At 42.7% G+C, this 24,672-nt stretch overlaps 1 protein-coding gene across 1 annotated transcript in view; it reads left to right on the forward strand.

The window, feature by feature from the left end:
* The first annotated feature begins 674 nt into the window (after positions 1–674).
* Positions 675–24,672, forward strand: part of LOC118781779 (inositol hexakisphosphate and diphosphoinositol-pentakisphosphate kinase 2-like) — a 28,242-nt gene continuing 4,244 nt past the window's right edge. Inside the window, exons 1-26 of the mRNA XM_036534848.1 lie at positions 675–868; positions 1,169–1,364; positions 1,803–1,893; positions 2,453–2,538; positions 4,417–4,571; positions 6,983–7,084; positions 7,323–7,484; positions 7,746–7,867; positions 9,131–9,232; positions 9,477–9,563; positions 9,761–9,836; positions 10,079–10,188; positions 11,572–11,657; positions 11,847–11,972; positions 13,433–13,477; positions 17,865–17,986; positions 18,187–18,369; positions 18,824–18,965; positions 19,150–19,373; positions 19,562–19,689; positions 20,317–20,431; positions 20,794–20,901; positions 20,994–21,110; positions 21,241–21,381; positions 21,478–21,565; positions 22,172–22,297. Of these exons, the coding sequence (XP_036390741.1) occupies positions 728–868; positions 1,169–1,364; positions 1,803–1,893; positions 2,453–2,538; positions 4,417–4,571; positions 6,983–7,084; positions 7,323–7,484; positions 7,746–7,867; positions 9,131–9,232; positions 9,477–9,563; positions 9,761–9,836; positions 10,079–10,188; positions 11,572–11,657; positions 11,847–11,972; positions 13,433–13,477; positions 17,865–17,986; positions 18,187–18,369; positions 18,824–18,965; positions 19,150–19,373; positions 19,562–19,689; positions 20,317–20,431; positions 20,794–20,901; positions 20,994–21,110; positions 21,241–21,381; positions 21,478–21,565; positions 22,172–22,297 (3,181 nt within the window). The 5' untranslated portion in view covers positions 675–727. The remainder of the gene's footprint in view (positions 869–1,168; positions 1,365–1,802; positions 1,894–2,452; positions 2,539–4,416; positions 4,572–6,982; positions 7,085–7,322; positions 7,485–7,745; positions 7,868–9,130; positions 9,233–9,476; positions 9,564–9,760; positions 9,837–10,078; positions 10,189–11,571; positions 11,658–11,846; positions 11,973–13,432; positions 13,478–17,864; positions 17,987–18,186; positions 18,370–18,823; positions 18,966–19,149; positions 19,374–19,561; positions 19,690–20,316; positions 20,432–20,793; positions 20,902–20,993; positions 21,111–21,240; positions 21,382–21,477; positions 21,566–22,171; positions 22,298–24,672) is intronic.

The following is a 24,672-nucleotide window of genomic DNA, read 5'->3' on the forward strand; positions in this document are numbered from 1 at the left end:
TCAATCTTTCATCACCTCCATGGGGAGATGAGTTATTTATGGAAACCTGAGCCTCTACCCCCAGCCCCATGAGGATTGAAGACTATTACAGGGTGTCCTGTTAACAGCACATTACAGTGCAGATGAACTGCTGTGCTGTGCTTTGTGTCTGTGTGTTTGTGTGTGTGGCGGGTGTCAGTACGATACTCTCTTAAAGCGGTGTCAATTTAACTTACACAGTGGAATGTACTGTACTGTACAGTGGTATGTACTGTAAATTCCACATGAATAGAATATAGCTCTTTCTTTCAGGACAACTGGGCTTTGATGTACTTTGCATTGTGATGTGTGTTCTTGTCTGTGGTAATGTCGGTTTATATGTGTTGAGCATAGTGTCAGTGTAGTGTAAGATGCCTGTGAGGATTTAGCCTTGAAGCGCCTGCCCAGCTGATTTTGATAGTTTCCCTGGAGAGGTCTGTAACTGTACTTAATAGTAATAATAATAATAATAATAGTAATAAAAATAATAGTAATATGGTCTATGTTTCCTGTAGGGCTTGGATCTCAGGCCGTGGCAGGAAGTGATACATCTAACAAACAGCAGGAGAGAAGTGCTCACCTCCAGTCTCAACACTTACCTTCTTCCAGAGTCTACTGCCCCCCCCCCAACCTCATTCACAGTGTTTTGGGTGGTCTGTTGTCATAAGATGGTGTGGTACGGCAGTGATGTTTGCCGTACTGGGCAGTGATGTCAGAGTCCGGCAGCCCAGGCCAGCATGGCTCGTCCAGGTTCTTCATTGAGTATGAGGATGATGGGGGGGGTGGGCTTGATCACAGTGGCATGAGGACTGACACGGCGCTGGATGAGGAGTGGGGGCCTGCAGACTTGGTGAGGAGACACACTGTCATTCAGGGAAGGGCTGGGGGGAGAGGGACTGTCACACTCAACCTATGTTTCACACGAGACTGTGGCAGTGACTGTATGTCAGGAATGAGATTATTTTAACATGGATGAACATGTTTGACCCTATGGTCTCGTAATTCTTTGGCTGAACTGCTGATGACTGAGGTTAAAAATTGAGGCATTTAGATGCAGAGCTGAAATTAGAGAGTAGACTAGACTGCACTGCAGACCTGTCCACTGAAATACTTCATGGCATGTGACTAGTTGTCCCCTAACTCCTTACAGTCTGCAGAGCGGCAGATTGTGGTAGGTATCTGCTCCATGATGAAGAAGTCCAAGTCCAAGCCCATGACTGAGATCCTGCAGCGACTCTGCAAGTTCGAGTACATCACAGTGGTCATCTTCCCTGAGGATGTCATCCTGAATGAACCTGTGGAAAACTGGCCCCTCTGTGACTGCCTCATCTCCTTCCACTCAAAAGGTCATTCATACACATCAGCCCAAAGATTTCCAGTACCGATCATCCCATACATATGCAAGGAAAATTGGCCCATAGATACCGCACATACACAGGTTAGCCCAGAGGTACTCAGATACCCCGATGGAAGGTCAGGTCAAAGGTACAGCATACAGATCAGCTAAAAAGACTCTTGACCCTTATAGGTCAGCACAAAGTTACCCCACACAGACCAGAGGAAATATAATCCATGCAGATCAGCCATAGATAGAGATACACAATACAGGTCAGCCCAAAGATATCTCACCCACACAGATCAGCCCAACAGGACTTCTTACCTCTGGTCAGGGCAACAGCTAAGTTTGTTTTAGGTTGAAAAGCTGTATTGTTTGCAATGGTTTGTTAAACAGGTGCTCAACAGTCGTGTGTGTGTGTGTGTGTGTGTGTGCATGTGTTTTTCAGGGTTCCCCCTGGACAAGGCTGTGAGTTATGCAAAACTCAGGAACCCCCTTCTAATCAATGACCTGAACATGCAGTACTTTATACAAGACAGGTAGGGGATGCTAATAAAATGGTAATGACGTGGGAGGACTTACAAATGAGGATCTTAGTGAGCATTGGTCATTTGTTCACATTGTCTTCCGATAGATACCTATACTGTCAGTACCTATATTAAGTTCAGAACATAATCAGGAGAAAGAAGTAGTTTGGTCTCAATATGTTGTTGCCTGAAAGTAAAGTAGTTACTGTTAGTTACTATGGTCCTTGATCTTTAGTCCTCTCCCGTACATTGTACATATAAACACTAGTTTCTTATTTTGTGTCAACAACTCTTAAAAAATGTAACATTCTATAAGCTTGCTTTGCATGTGGTAGTATGATTGCTTGTTTCCATAGTAAAACTCAGGAGTTAATAAACTATTTTTTGAGCAGCTGCAGAAAAATATCAAAATCATTTTACATATGTTCCACAAACTCCTTGGCAGATAGGTGTACACCATCATCAACGTACGCCATCTGGGGAAGACAATGATCAATGGAGTGATGTTACTGAATAATGTCAGAGGTCTGCTATGGGATGGATTATGCTAATGAGAAAGACTATGTTTCAGGAGGGAGGTGTATCGTATTTTACAAGAGGAAGGGATTGATCTGCCACGCTACGCTGTTTTAAACCGGGACCCGGACTCCCCAGAAGGTGAGTGGGTCCAGATGCATTGTGTCCTTGTGAGGAGACTCAACTCCATGAAAGCTCCTGTTTTGGATGAAGTTTAAATCTCCAAGACTGAGAAAAGATACAACACACTGCCTGAACCTAGGCACTGACATGGCTGGTTGAGAACAATGAATCAATGATGAAATAGCTGTGATTCAGAAAAAAAAAAAACAGAAAAAACTCTTTTCTGTTATGATGAAGAATATAACCTGTTTCTAAATCTTCCAGACTGTAATCTGCTCCTTTATTTTTGTCTCTCTTTTCAGTTATAACCTGGGCTTTCAGTCTGTCTCAGAATCTAACCTGTTTGTCTGTCTAATGGTGTAACCTAGACTGACTGCCTGACTGTCTGTCTCAGAGTGTAACCTGGTCAATCTGTCTTTCTCAGAGTGTAACCTGGTCAGTTTTTCTGTCTCAGAGTGTAACCTGCTTGGACTGTCTGTTCCACAGTGTAACCTGGTCCTTCTGTCTGTTTCAGAGTGTAACCTGGTCAGTTTTTCTGTCTCACAGTGTAATCTGCTCTGTCTGTGTGTCTCAGAGTGTAACCTGGTCAGTCTGTCTTCGTCAGAGTGTAACCTGGTCAGTTTTTCTGTCTCACAGTGTAACCTGCTCTGTCTGTCTGTCTCAGAGTGTAACCTGGTCAGTCTGTCTTCGACAGAGTGTAACCTGGTCGGTTTTTCTGTCTCACAATGTAACCTGCTCGGACTGTCTGTTCCACAGTGTAACCTGGTCCTTCTGTCTGTTTCAGAGTGTAACCTGGTCAGTTTTTCTGTCTCACAGTGTAACCTGCTCGGACTGTCTGTTCCACAGTGTAACCTGGTCCTTCTGTCTGTTTCAGAGTGTAACCTGGTCAGTTTTTCTGTCTCACAGTGTAATCTGCTCTGTCTGTGTGTCTCAGAGTGTAACCTGGTCAGTCTGTCTTCGTCAGAGTGTAACCTGGTCAGTTTTTCTGTCTCACAGTGTAACCTGCTCTGTCTGTCTGTCTCAGAGTGTAACCTGGTCAGTCTGTCTTCGACAGAGTGTAACCTGGTCGGTTTTTCTGTCTCACAATGTAACCTGCTCGGACTGTCTGTTCCACAGTGTAACCTGGTCCTTCTGTCTGTTTCAGAGTGTAACCTGGTCAGTTTTTCTGTCTCACAGTGTAACCTGCTCTGTCTGTCTGTCTCAGAGTGTAACCTGGTCAGTTTTTCTGTCTCACAGTGTAATCTGGTCTGTCTGTGTGTCTCAGAGTGTAACCTGGTCAGTCTGTCTTCGTCAGAGTGTAACCTGGTCAGTTTTTCTGTCTCACAGTGTAACCTGCTCTGTCTGTCTGTCTCAGAGTGTAACCTGGTCAGTCTGTCTTCGACAGAGTGTAACCTGGTCGGTTTTTCTGTCTCACAATGTAACCTGCTCGGACTGTCTGTTCCACAGTGTAACCTGGTCCTTCTGTCTGTTTCAGAGTGTAACCTGGTCAGTTTTTCTGTCTCACAGTGTAATCTGCTCTGTCTGTCTCAGAGTGTAACCTGGTCAGTCTGTCTTTGTCAGAGTGTAACCTGGTCAGTTTTTCTGTCTCACAGTGTAACCTGGTCAGTTTTTCTGTCTTACAGTGTAACCTGCTCGGACTGTCTGTTCCACAGTGTAACCTGGTCCTTCTGTCTGTTTCAGAGTGTAACCTGGTCAGTTTTTCTGTCTCACAGTGTAACCTGCTCTGTCTGTCTGTCTGTCTCAGAGTGTAACCTCGACAGTCTGTCTTCGACAGAGTGTAACCTGGTCAGTTTTTCTGTCTCACAGTGTAACCTGCTCTGACTGTCCGTTCCACAGTGTAACTTGGTCCTTCTGTCTGTTTCAGAGTGTAACCTGGGCTGTCTATGTCTTTGACAGATAGTAACCTGGTTGAAGGTGAGGACCATGTGGAGGTGAATGGGGATGTCTTCCAGAAGCCTTTTGTGGAGAAGCCAGTCTGCGCTGAGGACCACAACGTGTACATATACTACCCCACCTCAGCAGGCGGGGGCAGCCAGCGCCTCTTCCGAAAGGTTCCACCCTGTCCGCCCACCCCCTGTCTGTCCCTATCCCTGACTGAAGCAGCTGGATCCAGTGACCTCTGGTCACAGTCACTTGTCATAATCTTGTAGCCTGTACAGAAATAGAGCTAATGGGTGTCACTTGTAGTGTCATTTGAGCTCAGGAATCACAATACTGCAGTGTTAGATTTCACTGTGGGCTGAACCAGTTGAAACAATATATCATTACCTGCCTGTCTGCTCAGAGACTAATCTGCTACTCTACAGTTATTAGCAACCTTGATAGTTTTGCAGTGATGGGCCATAAGAAGTTATAGTCATTATAGTTCCAAATGTATTGTTTCTGATTTTTTTTCATTTCCTGAGCTATCATGAAGAATTTTTAGTTTTACAGAACAGAAAGGAGTTAAGACATGTGCTTGTAAATAGAATATTATCAAACAAAGCCTGCAGAGAGTTTAGCAGTTGGCACTGAAATAGGCACTAAAATTGATGTATAAATAAAGGCACACCTCATATTTATCGCTCACCTAATCTGTGGTCTACTTGTAATAGGGTACAATTTTAATTTCTCTCACAAATTCAAATTAAAAAATGGCTATGTTTGCATGAAAAGCTAATTGTTATAAATGCTACATACACAGAAGATACAATCTGACAAAACAGAGTCAAACTGAGAAGTATCCTTACTCCCCATAACAGAAGACAGATCTTAATAAGTAATGTCATTTTTTGTTTTTCTTTTTGTGCTGTTTTATGGTTTTGTTTGACTATAATCGTGATTGGGATGGTGTGGTTCTGTGCCTGTGTGCTGTTAGGGTTGACTGTTAGGGTTGACTGAACTGAGCATCAGGACAACCTGAGTATATGGGCTCCTTTCTGGGTGCAGCTATAGGTAGTGCAGAGTTTTTCAATGATATGAGTAAGATTTTTAAGTGATTTCCAAATTTAACTTCGCCTTTTTTTTTGATTGACATTGATATTGTCCTGATTTTGCCCTGCATGCATTGTTTTCCTCTGGGTCTGTAGCATATATTATTTTTACAATACTTTTTCAGATGTGTTTTCCCATTGAGTAAAATCTAGTTTTGTAATCAACTTCACTGCTTTGTATTTTGATGCCAGATTGCTTCAATTGTGCCTTCAAATGTTCTTAGCCAAATTTTGATTGAGGTTTTGATGATGATTTTCACTTTATGGCATGAAATGCCCTTTTGGCTTTCTCCTTTATTTCATCCATTGCCAAATTTCCAGAAGAACTTATTTTTAGGCCTTAATAATTATTGTATTGCGTGGAATGTTCTGTCATTTTTGTTTCTTAAATTTCATCCAGTTATTTCAGATTTGGATCTTTTTTGAAAATAATCTTTGCCTTCTTTCATATTTTCATATTGCCTGGCAGGCCTGGCAGTACTACTGTACCAGACCCAGGCTCTGCTGTAATCCCTGTTATGTGGGCAGAACCAGATCATCTGCATAGAGCAGGAATTTCTTTATGATGTGAAGTGAGACAAGGGACTGGAGATTGTTCCAACACTGTGGACAATTTATTGATGTAGGTGTTGAACAGTGCTGGTCTGTTCTTCTTTTGCCAATCTTGCTGTGTTTATTCTCTGAGTACATTAATATAATTAAATCATATGCTGTGCCCCTTACCTCACTTCAGATAACTATATAAAATAATCAATCATCCTAAACTGAATCAACTGCATTCTGGAAATCTATAAAACTATAATTATTATAATATATTATGGTTAACATCTCATTTAAGATGTATAAGATGTAAATATCATTGGCCATGCAGTCATTGGAAAAAAAAACAAAACAAAACAAATTGACTCTTGTTCAAAACATTGCTCATTGAAGAGGTATAGAAATCTCATGTTGATCATGCTACAAAAATGACTTCTTCAGTTTGCTTTTCACACAAATACCTTGTTATTGTGTTGGTAATGTTTATCTCCCCTTACAACAAATGTGATTATAACACCATGATTCCAGATGGCAGGGAAGTAAACCATGCTCATAACTTATATGCTACTAGTGCAGTTTGGCATATCATTGAGGATGCTATTGGGCCCACATAACATTCTGATTCAGAATCTGTGATTTCATCTGTGAGTTCTCTTGTAGAGCCTGTTTACTGAACATCAGGTTTAGATTGCCAGTTCCATTTTTTCAGCTCTGAAGTGTTTGTTGGTCGTGTGTTTCAAAATAGTTCCCCAGCATATATTTATTTTGAATGGCTAATTCTTCAGTTTCTGATTTATTCAAATAATTCACATTTTCCCAAAAGTGTTTCTTGTTTATAGACCGCTCTATTGTCAGTCATTTTGCATGTTGGTCCTTTTTGGTTCTGAATGTGTGTTGGTTTTAGGCTCTCTCTCTCTGTCTCCTTCTCACCCTCTCTCTCTCTGGTGCAGATTGGAAGCCGGAGTAGTGTCTATTCCTCAGAGAGCAGTGTGAGAAAGACAGGCTCCTACATCTACGAGGAGTTCATGCCCACAGATGGTACAGATGTGAAGGTGTGCATGAGTCAGCCTTACTGCATTGAGTGCCCTTATGAAAACTAGCATAAATATATAGAAAAATACCAAAGTATGGAGAACATATCTCCTTTGAAGTACAATTACAGATGGTGTGTATGTGCTCATATGTATGTGTGTGTTTTTGTGTATATGCGAGTGGATATACATGTGTGTTTTTACGTTTGTGTGTATATATACTGTGTTTGCATTTGTATGTGTGTGTATGTGTGTGCAGGTGTACACAGTGGGGCCAGACTATGCCCATGCTGAGGCCAGGAAGTCCCCAGCACTGGATGGGAAGGTGGAGCGAGACAGTGAGGGAAAGGAAATCCGTTACCCAGTGATGCTCACAGCCATGGAAAAACTGGTGGCACGAAAAGTGTGCCTTGCCTTCAAGGTGAGTGTACTCAGCTTACTTCCCACTGGATTTCAAGGGGAGTCTCCCTTTATCATTCTCTTAAGCTCCTCCTTGTCCCTAATGGTGAGTCCTCTCTCTTCAGTGCAGCACAGGCCTTTAGGATGAGTCTTCTGTTTGTAGTGCTCCTCCAACTCTAAGGGCTGGTTATACTGTGTGTGCTAGATTGTGATCATCCCTCCTCAGATGTAAACTGATGGAGATCTGTTGTGTGGTTGGTCCTGACTTGTGTTTGTATTACAGCAAACAGTGTGTGGCTTTGACCTGCTTCGAGCGAATGGCCACTCCTTCGTCTGTGATGTGAATGGGTTTAGCTTTGTGAAGAACTCCATGAAGTACTACGATGACTGTGCCAAAGTCCTGGGGTGAGACCAGCTGTGTGTGCAGCTTCCTCACATTGTTTAACAGCAGTGAGACACATGGTGATGTGGTGGTACAGGAGCTATCACTGAGTGGGTTCGAAGTTGGTTGACTAATAGAAAGCAGACTGTAACTGTGGGAGGAATTGTATCAGAGCAGGGTCCTGTACGAAGTGGAGTCTCGCAGGGATCGGTGTTGGGGCCTTTGCTATTTCTTATATACATAAATGATCTTGATGCAGAGGTTAGTAGTAAAATAATAAAATTTGCAGATGACACAAAATTAGGGGGTCTAGCCAACAGTATAGATTCAACCAAGGTAATACAGGAAGACCTAAACAACATCCAAAAGTGGGCAGATACCTGGCATATGACATTCAATTTAGATAAATGTAAAGTCTTGCATGTGGGAAATAAGAACCTTAGACAAGACTACTTCATGGGTGGAAAAAACTAGAATGTGCTTAATTTGACTTGGGAGTAATAGTTGACCCAAACAGGATCTAGGCAATGTGCTGTAGCAGTAAAAAAGGCCAACAGGATGCTGGGATATATAGCCAAAAGTATTGAGTATAAATCTAAAGAGGTTATATTGAAATTACACAATGCCTCAGTCAGACCTCACTTGGAATACTGTGTGCAGTTCTGGGCACCGCACTATAAAAAAGATATTGAAGCTCTTGAAATGGTTCAAAGAAGGGCAACTAAATTAGTTCCTGGCATGAAATATAAAAGCTATGAAGAAAGACTCAAGTTACTTACCTATTTAGACTAAGCGAGAGGAGGCTTAGGGGTGATTTAATTGAGGTATTTAAATTTATAAAAGGAATCAATAAGGTTAACTTTAATAGATTTTTTAGGGTGAGTTCAGTCTGTAAAACAAGAGGACATAAATGGAAACTAGTTAAGAGTAAGTTCCGCACCGATATAAGGAAATATCATTTTACACAAAGAGTTATCAATACATGGAATAGGTTGCCAGGTCATGTAGTTGAGACAGAGACCCTTGCTTTGTTCAAGTCTAGACTTGATGCAGTTTTGGATACTCTTTAATTAAGAAATGGCGAGCTTAGTTGGGCCAAATGGCCTGTTCTCGTCATCATATGTTCTTATGTTCTTATGTCATTGGGAATATAAAACATTTTACATAAAGGCTTGTTCGGCATGTTTTGTGGGTGATATTGGTAATACAGCCATTAGATCAAGGAGCTGGCAATGCTTGCAGGGATACAGTGTGTTACATGAAGAAGTTGTGTGTGTCTCTCTCAGGAACATGGTGATGCGTGAGCTTGCCCCTCAGTTCCAGATCCCCTGGTCCATCCCCACCGAGGCAGAGGACATCCCCATTGTCCCCACCACATCAGGGACTATGTGAGTCCACTGTATTTTCCAAAGAATGGAAATGGTACTGGCACAGGTAGTGGTACTGACACTGGTACTAGAACTGAGTTCAGCCAGGGTTAAGAAGAGTTTACATCATGGGACCTAACTATTTTTAAATGCAATTACGGCTGGTACAATTTAGGAGTGAGATAAGAGGGGATGCTTACTGCCTCAGTAATTATTGACTAAAGCTAAAGGTCTTCAGTGTTTCTGGTTCATTCCACGTCCACAGGATGGAGCTGCGCTGTGTCATTGCTGTAATCCGACACGGAGACCGGACCCCCAAGCAGAAGATGAAAATGGAGGTTAGAAACCCCATGTAAGTCTTATAACCGCTACAGAACTATCACAGAACCACTATATAACCATCACAGGACCGTTGCAGAACCACTACCATGCAAAACCAGGATAGAACTACATCATAACATCGTTAACAGAACCATCACAGGACCTGCTGATTTGTTAGTCCAGACTTTACCCAATAAGCTGTTTTGTTTTTGTTTTGATTTTAACAAGGTTCTTCAGATTGTTTGAGAAGTATGGCGGATACAAGACAGGGAAACTCAAACTAAAGAAACCCAAGCAGCTACAGGTGAATCGATCTTACTCATCACCGCAGTATGAAACTTCTGCGCATCCAGTTTATGAATGAATCATGTGTCACTTGTATCAGTAACATGAATCACATATATTAGTAATTTTATTCACAGCTCAGTAATATGAGCCATGTGTGAGTATTATAAGTTACATGTATCAGTAATATGAGTCACATGAATCGTTAATATGACATGCGTACATATGTAATATATAAGTTTTTTGCTGTCTGTCTTCCAGGAGGTGTTGGACATTGCCAGGCAGCTGCTAGCAGAGGTGGGACAGCACAGTGATTGTGAGATTGAGGAGAAGAAGTCCAAACTAGGCCAACTGAAGACAGTTCTGGAGATGTGAGTCACTTATTGGTTATCGGGCTAGGGCCACAGCTGTTTGTGTTGAGAAATGACAAAAAAAAAAAATTCTTCATAAAACATACATGCACTGTACAGCACACTGCTAGCTGATTAGAGACAACAAAAAGGTAATGAGATGCAAGTACGAAGCGTTGTGTTCAGCACACCCAAAATACAAACTGCATGATAGTTAGCATGCAGCTCTGTTGGCTCTGTGTTTACTCACTCCTGAAATGACATGTTCTTCCTCAATAAAGTGGCAATATGTACAGACCTGAAGTAGATGCCTGGTCCTCTACTTTGTATCTCATTGATTCCTCAATGAAGTTACGTGTGCAGCCCTACTGTAGACACCAGGTCGTCGCCCCCCACCCCCCACCACAAACCCTCAACCCATGTCTGTCCATGTTTACCTCTTTATAGTAACTGCTTGTCAGCAGACTGTGCTGTTAGGTCATTTCAAAATACACTAGGAAGCAGTGACCGTATGTGTATGTGCAATCTCCCAATATAGTGAAATGGACCAGAACAGAAGTCACAGCGATGTATCCTACAGCACTATCTCTCACTGCTTTCTCTCCTTCTCTTTCTCCTTCCTTCTCTGTTTTCTCATTCTCTCTCTCTCTCTCTCTTTCTCTCTATTTTCAAAGGGAGTCCAGCGTGAATGACTATCAGTACGCACTCCTTAGTCCTGTTCTTTTTGACAGGACTGAAAGGTTTACTCTTCTTTGTTACTAGCACTGTAATAGACACTACAATTAACTGCCTCAGTAGTGTTCTTAATTTTACTGACATCTTAACCATAGGCCTCTACTTAAACCTGGATCCTAGCTGGTAATTAGTACGGGAACAAGAACATTCAGGATCCATTTTCAGATAGAGTTTGATTTGTGGCTCATGCATGATGTGCTGCTGTGTGTCTTTTCTGCATAACTTGCCCAGTCCTCCTAATCCCTCACACTCCTCCCTCATCCTCCAACCAGGGCCCCCCATTTAAACATGCTCCCATTTGCCTGGGATTCAGAATAACTGGGTGATTAATGACACTGTGTGAGTTTTCAGTGCTCAGCCTGTTAGAGCAGGTCTCGTAGTGATGTGGTCTGAAGCGATGAGCGCACAGCTGCTCACAGTAGTATTCCCTATCACAGCCTGTTACATACAAAGGCAGACTATGTAAAAATTACATACAAAGGCAGAGTAGCTGTGAAAGGTTACATGGGATTATGTTTTCTGAAACATGATAGTGCCTGAGCACCTACAGAGTGGCGCAGTGCGGTGGAAAATGTCAGGGAAACACAGGTCACTTCATGAATGATGCTTGTTGAATGGCTAAACTGTGATTAAGGGCTACTGCCCCCCCCCCCCTTTTTTTTTGGACAGGTACGGTCATTTCTCAGGAATAAACAGGAAGGTCCAGCTGACCTTCCTGCCCCATGGCCAGCCCAAAACGTGCAGTGGAGAAGAAGGTACAGACCATATGATGGAGAACATTCATTTTCATGCTCAAGTCAGAGTAATTGTGTGTGTGTGTGAGGGTGTGTGTTTCAGCGACTTTGTGTGTTTGTGTATGTATGAGTGTGAATGAGTGAGTGAGTGTCTGACTGAATGTGTGTGAGCATGCATGCACTCCCTGACACATGACTTTGTTTCCCCAGACTTGTGGAAGGAGGGTCCTTCCCTGCTGTTGGTGTTGAAGTGGGGTGGTGAGCTGACTCCAGCAGGCAGAGTTCAGGCTGAGGAGCTGGGCAGGGCCTTCCGCTGCATGTACCCTGGAGGCCAAGGTAGGGCACCCTCCGTTTTCAACATGGCCTGTGACCCCGAGAACTTTGACGCTCTGACCACAGATGTTCTTGACCAGATATTCAGGTCTGTGTACCTCACAATAGAAATAGTCTGTGTGTACTATTGTTGAAGCTGTATGTGTTCTGAATTTCTGGCTTGTTAAGAATGTTAATGGAGGGGTGTGGTCTGTAACAGAACATCTATAGCAACTGTAACTTGCAAGATAATGAAAATGCTGGACAGGAGGACTGGGGGAATTGAATATCTGGTTCTGTGACCCTGTGACTTGTCACCTTTGACCCTGTTGCACAGAGGAATTGTACAGTAGCTCTGTTGAAGCAGGAGTTCATTGCCACAATTGCCTGTCTATCTTAAGGCAAAGCGGTCATGTAATACTGGAGCCCTGAGCTTCAGAACCCCTTTATTTTCAAATGAGTTGCACTTTCAGACACATTGCAAGACATACAGTTCTCATTTCACAATGTTTTACAGATACGAATGGTTGAGGCTTATTTTATCAAGCATTGTGTTTTTACAGTATGAGGTAATTCACAGTAAAGATAATGTACTTGCATCTAAAACAAAAAAGTTAATCGCATGAAATGCTAAAAGAAAGATGGGTACAATGTGGTTACAAAGTTTTTTTCTGTGTTTAAGAAGACATCATTGGACAAGAAATCACAAAATCATTGAAAATTTCAACTTCTAAACAGTAAAAAACTTCTTCTCTTATTGTAGGGAAAATGACCTTGAACTCAGTGTTCCTGGCCTACTCTTCCCCTAGATTGAGTATTATCATTCTATTCTAATCTGTCGTTATCCATGCCATAGCATTTACTCTATTCCAGAGATAAACCATTATCTGGAGTTAATTAATTAATTAATATTACTTCTTTTAAAATATATCTGATTATTCATTCACTGTGCTTACTATGTCATGAATTGCTCCTAATTTGCATGGACAATAATACTGACATTAAAAGTTTTGGGAGAATTTGTCTATTACAGGAAGTAGTTACATATTCATTAGAAGCTGGGTGTAGGTAGATTGTAGAAATTTGTCATCTAACCATCTCAGTTTGAGAAATCATTAATAGTATGAAGTAAAAATGTATACATCCTGCACAGGTTAAAAACATGCATGTTCAGGTCAGAATGTGGAACAGGAGCTCAGACAGGGTACAAAGCGCAGGTAAAAACAGGTATGCAAACAGTCATGTGAAACATACATGAAACATCACAGCATTTAGCATAGAGGGTTTATACTGCAAAGAGGAACTTATGACATGTTGTTAATAGTCGTCGTTAAGATCGTTGTTCACTCCAAGTATGTGATGTAATATCAAACTAAATTGGGTTTTGTATTGATGTGTTGTCGGAGTGGGGAGTCAAGCTACTGAGTGAACATCCTCTGTTAACTCTGCTCTTCTCTTCCTTGGGATGGGGGGGGGGGGGGCAGCCGGTGGCCATAGGTCCTTGGGCTGCGAGTCCCCTATAGACTGTGGTAAGCAGGGCTCCGCTCCACTCTATCTGTCTTTGTGCCACTAACCCCACCCACCTCTGTCATCCCACTAACCCTGACTGGGCCTAACTGCCCCCAGCCTACACACTAAACCCATCTAGGCCTAACCCCCTGCCTCATACTAACCCCCTATGGTTCCAGACCGCCCTAATGACATGGCGGTCTGCTCCACAAAGGTGTTCAGGTTCTCCAGATCCAGAGAAAGAGCAGAGAGTATCCCTGTTTCCTCAGGCAGGGCCCCTGTCTTTCAGCCGTGCAGAGAGGCTTTAGGAGAAGCTGACAGGAGCTCTACTGTTGGAGGTGGGGCTCACAGGTGTGTGTTACATTGACCTGTTCCATCTACCTGTCCATCAGTGCAGAATGTCAACAGGAAAGAAGTATATGTTAGGTATACGTTTTTTGGGGAATGTATTTTTATTTGAATCATAATTATGCTGTGTTTGGATTAATTCAATTTGTTTATAACTAATTTGTGGTTAATTTCATTGGTGAACAGTGTGTTCTCTTTTTCAATAAACTTTTACTTGAACCACATCTAGAGACCAATACCCAATCATATTTCATATGTAATAAATGTCTATCCACAGATGCCCAGTCCATATATATATATATATATATATATATATATATATATATATATATATATAGGGTTTCCGTTGGCCGGTAATTACCGGTTTTTGCCTGGTAAAATTTATTAAAAAAACCGCAAAATTACAACTTTGCCGGTCAAAATGTCCGATAATAATGCTCATACAAAACGTAGCTATAACGAAGGCTATCCCTAAACAGGACATTTGTGTTTTGACAGCCTACAGTACTTTTCTTCCCAATAGGGAGCGCTCTTTTATTACGCGATACTTGCTACTAGGCCCACTTCTCTCTGCAGAATCGAATTAAGATGGCGCTGCGAAGTCATCTGGAGGAGGAGAGAGTGACGTGGTTTATGCGCATTGCAAGTTGAAAAGTGTTGAAAAGATACATTGAACATGTTTGATTTCAAGTTGGCAGCAGTGAAAAAAAGGAGAAAATAACATGTTACCTGGTAGCCTGTAGGCTACATTTGATGCCATGTAGGCCTAGCCTTTTTTAAATCAGGCTACAGATGTTAAAGGTTACAGATGTTTCGTAATAGCCTACATTTTAGCGGCTAATGTTCAGGTTTTGCTCAATTGTTACTATTTGATTTGCTTAATCGTGACTGTTCATTAAATAGTCAAACTGATTTGAGGTCACTGTCATTCTTTTGTCAACCTAGGTGTACATTATATTTGCGTTTGTAACATAGACTGTTACTGAACCGTGACCGGTAACTTTCAAATTTGTCCGGTAAAATAAATTCTTTCCGAACACTGGACCGACAAGAAAAAATCCTAGCAGAAACCATATATGTATATATATATAACGTCGTTAGTTCAAGCCATTAGTCGTCGCACGTTTATGAAATTAATTTAATTTAAATTTATATTTTTGGCGCATCAGAAAATGGTTTGAGTTCCAGGGCTGAGGAAGAATGTTATAAGAAACATTGTTAACACTGTGCTACCTTACAGAGAAATACAAAACCGTAATAAAGAGCCTTAAAAATATTAATTTTACAAGCGCACACACGAAGCGAGCCGCCTGTTAATGACAATGCTAACGGCAAAAGCGGTAATGATTCTGAATCTGTCGGAACAACCAGCAAGAAGACTGGACATTTTAGTTTATTTCAACACAGTATAACATAATACAATTTATGAACTTGTAACACCAACACAATAACTTCTAAAACAAGTGATAAATAAAAAACAGAACATTAAGTTAAACATACAGTAGGCTAAGCGAGGTAATTTAACTTCCCCGGTCGCCACGATGGATGTGCCTAATAGCGCATATGACAATATATTTATTTAGCTGCATATAGTCTTAACCTCGCAATTCACAGTCACAGCCGTTTAGCGCGTAGGCCTATGCTAAAACCGGTGCAATTATAACACTAGATTGGAAAAATTCTAACTAATTTTAGCTTTGAGGAAACAGTGATTTAACGTTAAAAATATAGCAAATGCTAACTGAAAACTATGAGAAGCTTAATAACACTAATGAAAACATAACGAACCATGTAAGGCAACAACGCGCTACACTGAAGTTATGTGGGGATAATAACGTTAGGCTACTTAGGGGAGAGCCAGGACGAAAGTAATAGACTACTTTTCAAATAAACGTCATTTTAAAAGATAGACAGACAGAAACAAATTTTCGCTGTGATGAACAACTGTATGTTTGATATATATCAGGTGCTATTTTGTACAAATGTGGAACGACTTCGGTATAATAATGTAATAAGTATCGTTGTTATTGTAGAGGGACGAAAGAAAGAACTGTTAACAATCGTCCCGACAATGACTCCTGACAGTTAAACCTGACTTGCTTCTAAACTTAGAAGCTCTGACATGGCAAACTTCAGGATGTGTTAAAGTACTAATTAATCCGTCAAATGATCATGACTATGACACATGAAACAATAGACACAACTTGTCATTCAAAAAAATTACCGCATGAGTGAATTTACTTTCCGTGATCGAAAACAGCTTCTCGGGTATAACTCTGTGAAAGTATGATGTATCCACGCGATTTTTCGGGGTTCTGGTAAGTGCTGCATGCTGTAGTACATGGTGACGCAGTCAGGAATATCAGACTTGTATGGGCTCCGAGAATATCGCCGTGTTACTTTCGTCCCGGCTCTCCCCTATGTGTTTCAGATGATAAGTCATGTTTGAGGTCGACGAATGATAGGCAAATCTTTGTATGCAGAGTTTGCACGTCACCTTCTTGTTGTCGTCCTTTACACGCTCGAAATAATTCCACACTTTGGATGATTTCCTGCCCGAGACAGTCTAAGAGTTTGAGGGTTTTTTTCTGCGACTAACCGACCAATGAAAACTTGGTCGACTAAGACTCTTCTCATCGACTAACGTTTAGTCGACTATTAGGGGGCAGCCCTAATAATAACATATTGTTATGTTCTGTTTTCCAGCTCTCACAGTGTTAATATCATCCTGTTCTATTTACAGGTGGTGAGTAGCTGCTAACGTCCCCATTATATTTCTCTCGTTCATTCACAGATCTCACCTCAGGCACAGTGTTTTATCTGTGTTTCTTCTGATCCTACTCCTCTGAGAGAGACCACTCAACTCATTATTTCAGCGTCTCCCAACCCTGGTCCTCAGAACACACTGCATGTGCTGGGTTTAGAGCTACTTCTAATTGATTAGGTCTGATTTGGTCTATATGCATTGAAAAGAATAATGGTCATCATTACACAGATAAATCACACCTCAACCTAATCCATGTAAGTGTGCTGTAGGAGGTGTGTTTGTGATTGAAATATTGTGTTGGAGGTGTGTTTATGCCCGTACAAAATAAAGATGTTTATTCTCTCTATTGTTCTTATTACTGCGTCAATAGAATACAGGGTAGCTATCTCAATTGAGCTTAATTCATTGTTTAATTACTTGTTTTACACCTCAGTAAACCTCAAATTTCCAATAAAGCCATATACACTATATGGACAACACCTGTTTTTCAGGGTTTGGGCTAGGCCCCTTATCTCCAGTGAAGGGCAATCTTAATGCTTCATCTATGACATTTTGGACAATGCTATGCTTCCAACTTTGTGGCAACAGTTTGGGGAAGGCCCTTTTCTATTCTAACATGACTGTGTCCCGGTGCACAAAGCAAGGACTATAAAGACATGGTTTGATGAGTTCAGTGTGGAAGAACTTGACTGGCCCGCAAAGAGCCCTGACCTCAACCCCATCGAGCACCTTTGGGATGAACTGGAACGGAGATTGCGAGCCAGGCCTTCTCGTCCAACATCAGTGCCTGACCTCATAAATGCCCTACAGAATGAGGGCACAAATGGGCACAAATTCCCACAGAAACACTCACAATATTGTGGAAAGCCTTCCAAGAAGAGTGGAAGCTGTTATAGCTGCAAAAGGGGGACCAACTCCATATTAAAGTATATGTATTTGAATACAATGCAATGGTCAGGCATCTGAATACTTGTGTCCATATAGTGTATCTTATTGCATTACTGATTTGTTGAAAGGGCTGAAACAGAAGTAACTTCTATGCCTCTGGCTGTACAAACACATTTCCTTCAGCCATATCAGTAACAGCAATTAATAGCAGATTCTTACTGCCAGTTCCAGATCACTGTTTAAGTAACGCCTTAAGCTCAGAAACACTCAATTAACAGTAAGCGTGGTGTGATGAAGATCTGGCCTACAGAATAGGCACAGGAGCAGGGTTGGGAACATTACTGATGCTGCTGGTCATACAGACCCTGTGTATATGAGGATGACCTTTGACCCTGTCTCCACAGGCGACTACGCTGGCTTCCCTGGCTGCGGCCTGCTACGACTCCACAGTACCTACCGCCATGACCTGAAGATCTACGCCTCAGATGAGGGCAGGGTGCAGATGACTGCCGCTGCTTTCGCCAAGGTAACGGCCTCCAGTGCCATCTGATTCCTTTGTTTTACACACTCAATACGTTTAACTTGAAAAAGCATGAACTGTTTTTTTTTTTAGCCGCGTTTGTAACTCTGCCATGGGAATGTGCAACATGACTTGACCTGTTGGTTATCCTTACCCATACCCATATCCTTACCCATCCTTACCCATGTGCTGTGTCCATGTGGCAGGGCTTGCTGGCTCTGGAGGGCGAGCTGACACCCATCCTGGTGCAGATGGTGAAGAGCGCTAACATGAACGGGCTGCTGGACAGCGACAGCGACTCTCTTACAGGCTGCCAGCAGCGGGTCAAAGCCCAGCTGCATGATATCATGCAGAAAGATCAGGAATTTGATGAGGAGGACTTCCACAAGGTTAGCCAGGCTGTTACAATGATAGGGCAGCCTAACCCAAAATGCACTAAGCAAAGGGCAGCCTGACTTCAGCTTTGCCAAACACAGGGCAAGTTGATGTTGCTGGCTAAGGTCACTGTCATCATCACTGTCTGATGTCTCTTATATGAAAAGAGACTTTTTTTGAAAGACAGCTTTTAGCACCTGCTTATTCCATGATCCCTGTGCTCCTGGAAGGTGCTGAGAGAAAATATTTGCTTTCAATCACTTTCTCTTCAATTAGACATGCATAATCACCCTTAGCAATTTTACAGAGGCCTCTGTTCTGTAACTGAGCACTGAATACGACAACAGTCATTATTCTGGTGTGTTTGCTTCTCAGCGTTTTACTATTTCAAAACTTTAAGTTTTAGCAAATTCTCATAGGACAGCAATGTGCTTTTGTATGTGTGTTTTTTAATTGTTTGCGCTGCAGTTGGCTCCTTCAGGCAGCACGTCTCTAGTGAACTCTATGAGAACAGTAGGGAATCCTGTGAGGACATGTGACCAGGTCTACAGCCTCATCCAGAGTCTCACATCACAGATCCGCAAGATGCTGGAGGACCCCAAATCTGTAGGTTGGTCCATTGCAGTGCCTGTTTACTCTAAGTTGTTAAACATCTGCCTTGATTGACTGTACACCTCTCCTTATGGCTGGACTCTCCGCTACTCTGCAGAGCACAGTGTTCACACTGTCTGTTGAAATGTGTGTGGAGGCAGAGTCAGGTTCAGGCTAACCTCCTTGGATACTGGTCCTCCCAGATCTGCAGCTTTACCACAGTGAGACCCTGGAGCTGATGCTGCAGCGCTGGTCTAAGCTGGAGTGTGACTTCCGCACGAAGAGTGGACGCTATGACATCAGCAAGATCCCAGACATCTATGACTGTGTGAAGTACGATGTGCAGCACAACAGTTCTTTGGGGCTTGAGCACACACTGGAGCTCTTCAGGCTATCCCGTGCACTGGCTGACATCATCATCCCACAGGTAGGGGGAAGGGGAAATTAACACCCAATCCAAACCCCTCAATGCCCTATACCCCATCACCATATCACCCCTCTGCACACTCTCTCTCATTATCTGATTCTCTGTCTCTGTTTATTTTCTCTCACATTGCTCTGTTTCTCTCAATTTCTTGGTCTCATTCCCTCTCTCTTTTCTTTCTCTCTCTGGAGGAGTATGGCATAAACAAAGAGGAGAAGCTGGAGATTGCCTATGCCTACTGCCTCCCATTGGTGAAGAAAATTCAGCTGGATCTGCAGAGGACACATGAGGATGAATCTGTCAATAAACTCCACCCACTGTAAGTCTCAGCTCCACTTTTTCTCCTTACATACAGACTCCTCCCCCTGTGTACAGTCCTCTCTCCCTATACATACAGACTCCTCCCCCTTTGCACACTGTGAATTATATGTTTTATTGTTAATCAAGGAGGATAAAGGGAAACAGGTTGAAAGTAATGATAGATTTAAAGGTAGTTTTTCCGCTTCCCCTGTTTCCAGCTCACATGCCGCCACTGAAAAACATGGGAAAAAACCTAACACCACATACAGGGAATAGCTGTTATTGCGCTAAAAATAGCTGTACGATACATCGCGATGACTATATCGTGCAGCCCTATTACATGGTCGACCCATGGCCAAAGAAATCCTCCATTGTTGTTTACTAGTTCATCAACCTATCTCTGCTGTGTTGCGTTCTTCGCACGCTTTTATGATGCCACGCTACTTACCTAGCTGACGCAGCAATCGCCATCCAGCATACGCCCCGCCTATTAAGTAGGGTACGGTTGTCAGTGGTGACGCAAGCTGTACCAGGGTTTACCGTACCAAACCCTTACATAACGAACCGAACTGTACTGTACTGCTTGGTGGAAATGCACCATTAGAGGGTGTTTGGGATATCAACTGTGTCATTGTGTGTCACTCAGGTACTCCCGTGGAGTGATGTCACCAGGACGCCATGTGCGGACACGGTTGTATTTTACCAGTGAGAGTCACGTTCACTCCCTGCTCAGCATCTTCCGCTATGGGGGTCTGCTCGATGTAAGCATCAGCTTTTATATGGTACTGTCAGGCAAGCTCTGTGTTAGAATCGGTCAGACTTGCTCAATGTTGCAATTGCAAATCATCCCCGATTCGAGCCACCTGTGGAGTTTGTGTTATTTTTTTTTGGTTGGACTCCAGGAGAAACACACTGTGGTACACATCTCTGAGTATTCCGGATGAGCCACCTAAAGTAATGGCTAACTTCTAACTATGTCTGTGTGTGTTTCTATGTATATTTCTGTGTGTATGTGTGTCCATGGTCATTGACATATTTATTTTTGTGTGTATGTCTATGTCTGTATCTGTGTTTGTGCTTGGCTGTATGTGTGTGCGTGCGTGTGTGTGTGTGTCTATAACAGGCGGAGAAGGACCAGCAGTGGAAATGCGCAATGGATTATCTAAGTGCTGTCTCTGAGCTCAATTACATGACTCAAATTGTCATCATGCTGTACGAAGACAACAACAAGGTGTGCTCTGACTCTGTTCCTCATCCTGCCCAGACTGACCCCTCCTCGCTCAGCACCACCCCCTGCTGACCTCACTGTGTGTCCTCCTGCAGGACCCCTCCTCAGAGGAGCGCTTCCATGTGGAGCTGCACTTTAGCCCAGGAGTGAGGGGCTGTAAGGATGAGGACAATGTGCCCATGGGCTTCGGGTTCCGCCCTGCCTCTGCTGAGGTGTGAGTGTGTGTGTAAAATGTGGTGAAATGGGGGTCTGGAGCGTGAATCTCCCATCCAGTGTGTTAGCACTGTGCTCTGTAATGTGTGTGTACTGACATGGCTTTGGGGTTATCTGTATTTGGATCAGAACCAACAGAAAGGGACAGATGTGGGGAGCCTGGAGGACCTATCCCTGGAGGAACCTGACAAGGCTGCGCCACTTTCTGAGCTAATTAGCATTCAGAAGAGATCACCCATAGTTCGCAATCGAAAAACTGGCTCTGCGGAGGTATGCAGTGGCACCCTGTTCCCCTCTTATTGTTTTCATAGTCTGAGGTTTCTTATCTGGAGGGAGGGTCAGTTTACTGTGTCCATGTTTCCGCAGACCCTGTCTGAAACCTCCAGGGGCTCCAGCTATCGCCTGTTTCCCTCCTGCTCCCACCAGTCTCCAGAGGTCAAGCCAAGTGGGATAGGTGTGTATCAGGTTTCTGCCTCTTCTGCCATGCTAGAGGTGATGGATTCCTGCTGTCATTAACAGCTGCTATGGCCATCTGAGAGACCGGCCTCTCTGGATGCCTGTGTGATCTGTTTCTTGTCACTCTTCAATATGCACCATCATGGCTTTATATCAGGGGGCTTCAGACTTCTTACCTGTATGAGGATCTGCCCTTACAGTGATATTCTGAACATGTCCATACCTCACAGACCGCTCATACCATAGCTATTGATGTGTCATGCAAATTTATGTGTCACACACAAGGTTAAAGTCATATATTTCTTAACTTGCTACATTTGTCACAGTTGTACTTCCTGCTTGGATAGTCCGTTGAAATGGTTTGAGCACGCCTATATTCATTTCACTATGGAAACCTCATGGAAGGGTCCGGGTGGCTTTGAAAGTGGCCCTAGCCTCTGGGCAGCACCCTTGTATGCTTGTCCTTGGTGTGAGTCATCTGACCATTTAACTGCCTCCTGTTGGCTTGTGGTAACTGAGACTACTGCATTGTTGAAATAACTGCATGTTGTGTAGTGGAGACTAACCACCCCCGACCCCCAACCCCCATCATTCTCCTTCACAGGGTGTCCATGTGTAGGACTCTTCAGTACTGCCATCCTAGCGGGGTCCTACAGCGCCCCCAGCCTGCAGAACCATGGTAGTGCACACCTTGTAAAGCTCTTCCGCAGCAGTTTGTCCTACAGAGACGGTATGTCCCCGTGTCCCTTACACCCAGGCGGTGAACAGGGGAGGGCAGGTGGGGCAAGTTGAGGGCGACCGGAATGCAGACGTGGAAACTGCACCTCAAAAAGTCAGCAAGACCATGTGTTCTTTAGTAGATGGTCATAGCCTTAGAGATTTTGTCCCGCAGCCTGGGCAAGACTACTCTGGAGTAACCATGTTTGCTTGAGCAGCTCACCAGTCTTGCCAGCCTTGTTCTGTCCCATGACTCTTTGCAAAACAGCATCTGTTTGTTGAACCCACCTCTCAGTCTGGCATCAGGCTGTTTTCATCTTCCATATGTCACATGCACAGTCAGAGAGCTAGCTGTTTCAAAAAGAAACTACCAAAAGAAAAAAAATTCTGCTCCTTTTCAAAGATTATATCAACTGTATTGGGATTGGGAGTGGGACTGGGTATGTTCAGGCCTGGGGACAGTCTTCAAAGCAGCCACCAGATGGCCCTTTAAATCACACACACACATTATTTAGCTTGTTCTCAGCATGCTTGACCTCGGAATAGTGAAATGTAGTTAACTTACAAGTTTAGATTACCATAGTATGTACATACATATATACTTACATACTTTTATATTACCAGAGATAAAGTTTTGTGGTAATCTTAGAAGTACAATAAATACAGTTAAAACAATGCAAGCCATGTTGCAAGAGCATGAAGTATCAATCACAAGGTCAAAACAAGGGATTGTATGTTTGTATATAGCATTATGTACTATTCAGTCTTACTGTGTGTACAACAATGGATTTAGCAGGAATAAATACATAATGACTCCAGATTTGAATGCACAGAAGTTTGATGAAATTCACTAAATTCATATTACTTGAAGCTGGCACTGCTAACAAATGTGAAATCATGAATTCTATTTAAGTAGTGTGGCATTCTTCTTCTAGATTTAACTGGCCCTATACCGTTCACTCTACAGACACTAAACCAACACCAACTCAACTGGTTTGTTCACCATTGGTGTGCTTCTATTTTTATAAATTCATAGTTATATAGTTTTTAACGATATTAAAAAAAAAAAAAAACGGCTCTAATTTTACCCCCATTCAAATTTGGCCTGCACTCCTGTGCTACTAACTTTTTAAACTGCTGTATCTCCGTGAATACTGGCTCCGCACGCATAAATTATACGCTTGTGCAGACATGCCTGTCTGTTCAGTGCTGTGATGAACAGGTTTTGAATTATGAGCCATTGTTCGGTGTTTGGTATCCCCTCACTCTAACTAGACTAACATTTGATTTTTTTTTTAATTGTTGCAATGGAGCCAATCAGAGAGACATGCTGTGAGCTTACACCTCTGTGTCAGGCTCCACCGCGAGAGACAGAGCGTGTTTGAAGGGAGAAGGAGAGGGAGACAGCAAGCCCAATGCACAAAAACTTCTGTGTTAGAAAAACACGTATTTTAAAAGTGCTGCATTTCCGCAAATTCTAGCTCTACACACATTTTATAGCAGAGCTGAAATAAGCAGCTCTTGTGAGCCCTGTGTAAAGCCAGTAGGGTTGCAGCTAGCTGAGCAGTTTCAGCAGTTACGTCACTTCCTGAGACTTGATTAAATACCGTTATTTCAATAGAACTTGTGGCATATAGCCTTTAGCTCAACTGGTAACAATGCTGGCCATAAGCGTTTAGCTGAGCAGGGAGGCCAGGGTTCCAAACTCACTTTGGAGTTCCAAACTCACAATTTTTAAACACGCATATATTGCACATCAAAACAGCACTACGCTTGTGCAGATTCTGGCAATGTTTTCAGTTTAGTGCTGTGATGAACAGTTTTTGAATTATGAGCCGAAATAGGCACCTAGTTCAATCTTCGCTCTAAGTCATGTAAACACATTCCTTCTATCTTCCTCAGGGAACTCACAGCTTCAGACACAGAGGGGAGGGAGACAGCACACGGCAACTCGAATAGCGCTTATACTCAATAATGCACACAGACAACCACACTTCACATTTTCTTCAGAAAATGCACATACATCTGGTTTGATTCATATGACCTCATTTCTTGTGCTGTTGCATCCTAATTCATAATTAAAACTGAACCGTTGTGTTTTCATGTTGTGTGCTACAATGCCCCAAATGACCTTAATTGAAGCGATGTTTATTATTGAGGCTTCTGGCTGACGCAGTCCTTATAAATGGTCCTACGGTGGAGTCTAGGTTATTTACCACAGTGTCCACTTGGTGTCAGTCTGGAGTCACAGAAGGAAGTTTTTAGTGTGCTTGTTGCATCATCAGATGACATTATTTGCAGCTCACTCTTCTTCACAATTCTCTGTCTGCACCTTGTCTGTGGTTTGTCAACTGAGCTTTCAGCCCCATTTTAAAGCTAGCCCTCTCA

Source organism: Megalops cyprinoides, chromosome 8, assembly GCF_013368585.1.
Source record: "Megalops cyprinoides isolate fMegCyp1 chromosome 8, fMegCyp1.pri, whole genome shotgun sequence".
NCBI lineage: Eukaryota > Metazoa > Chordata > Actinopteri > Elopiformes > Megalopidae > Megalops > Megalops cyprinoides.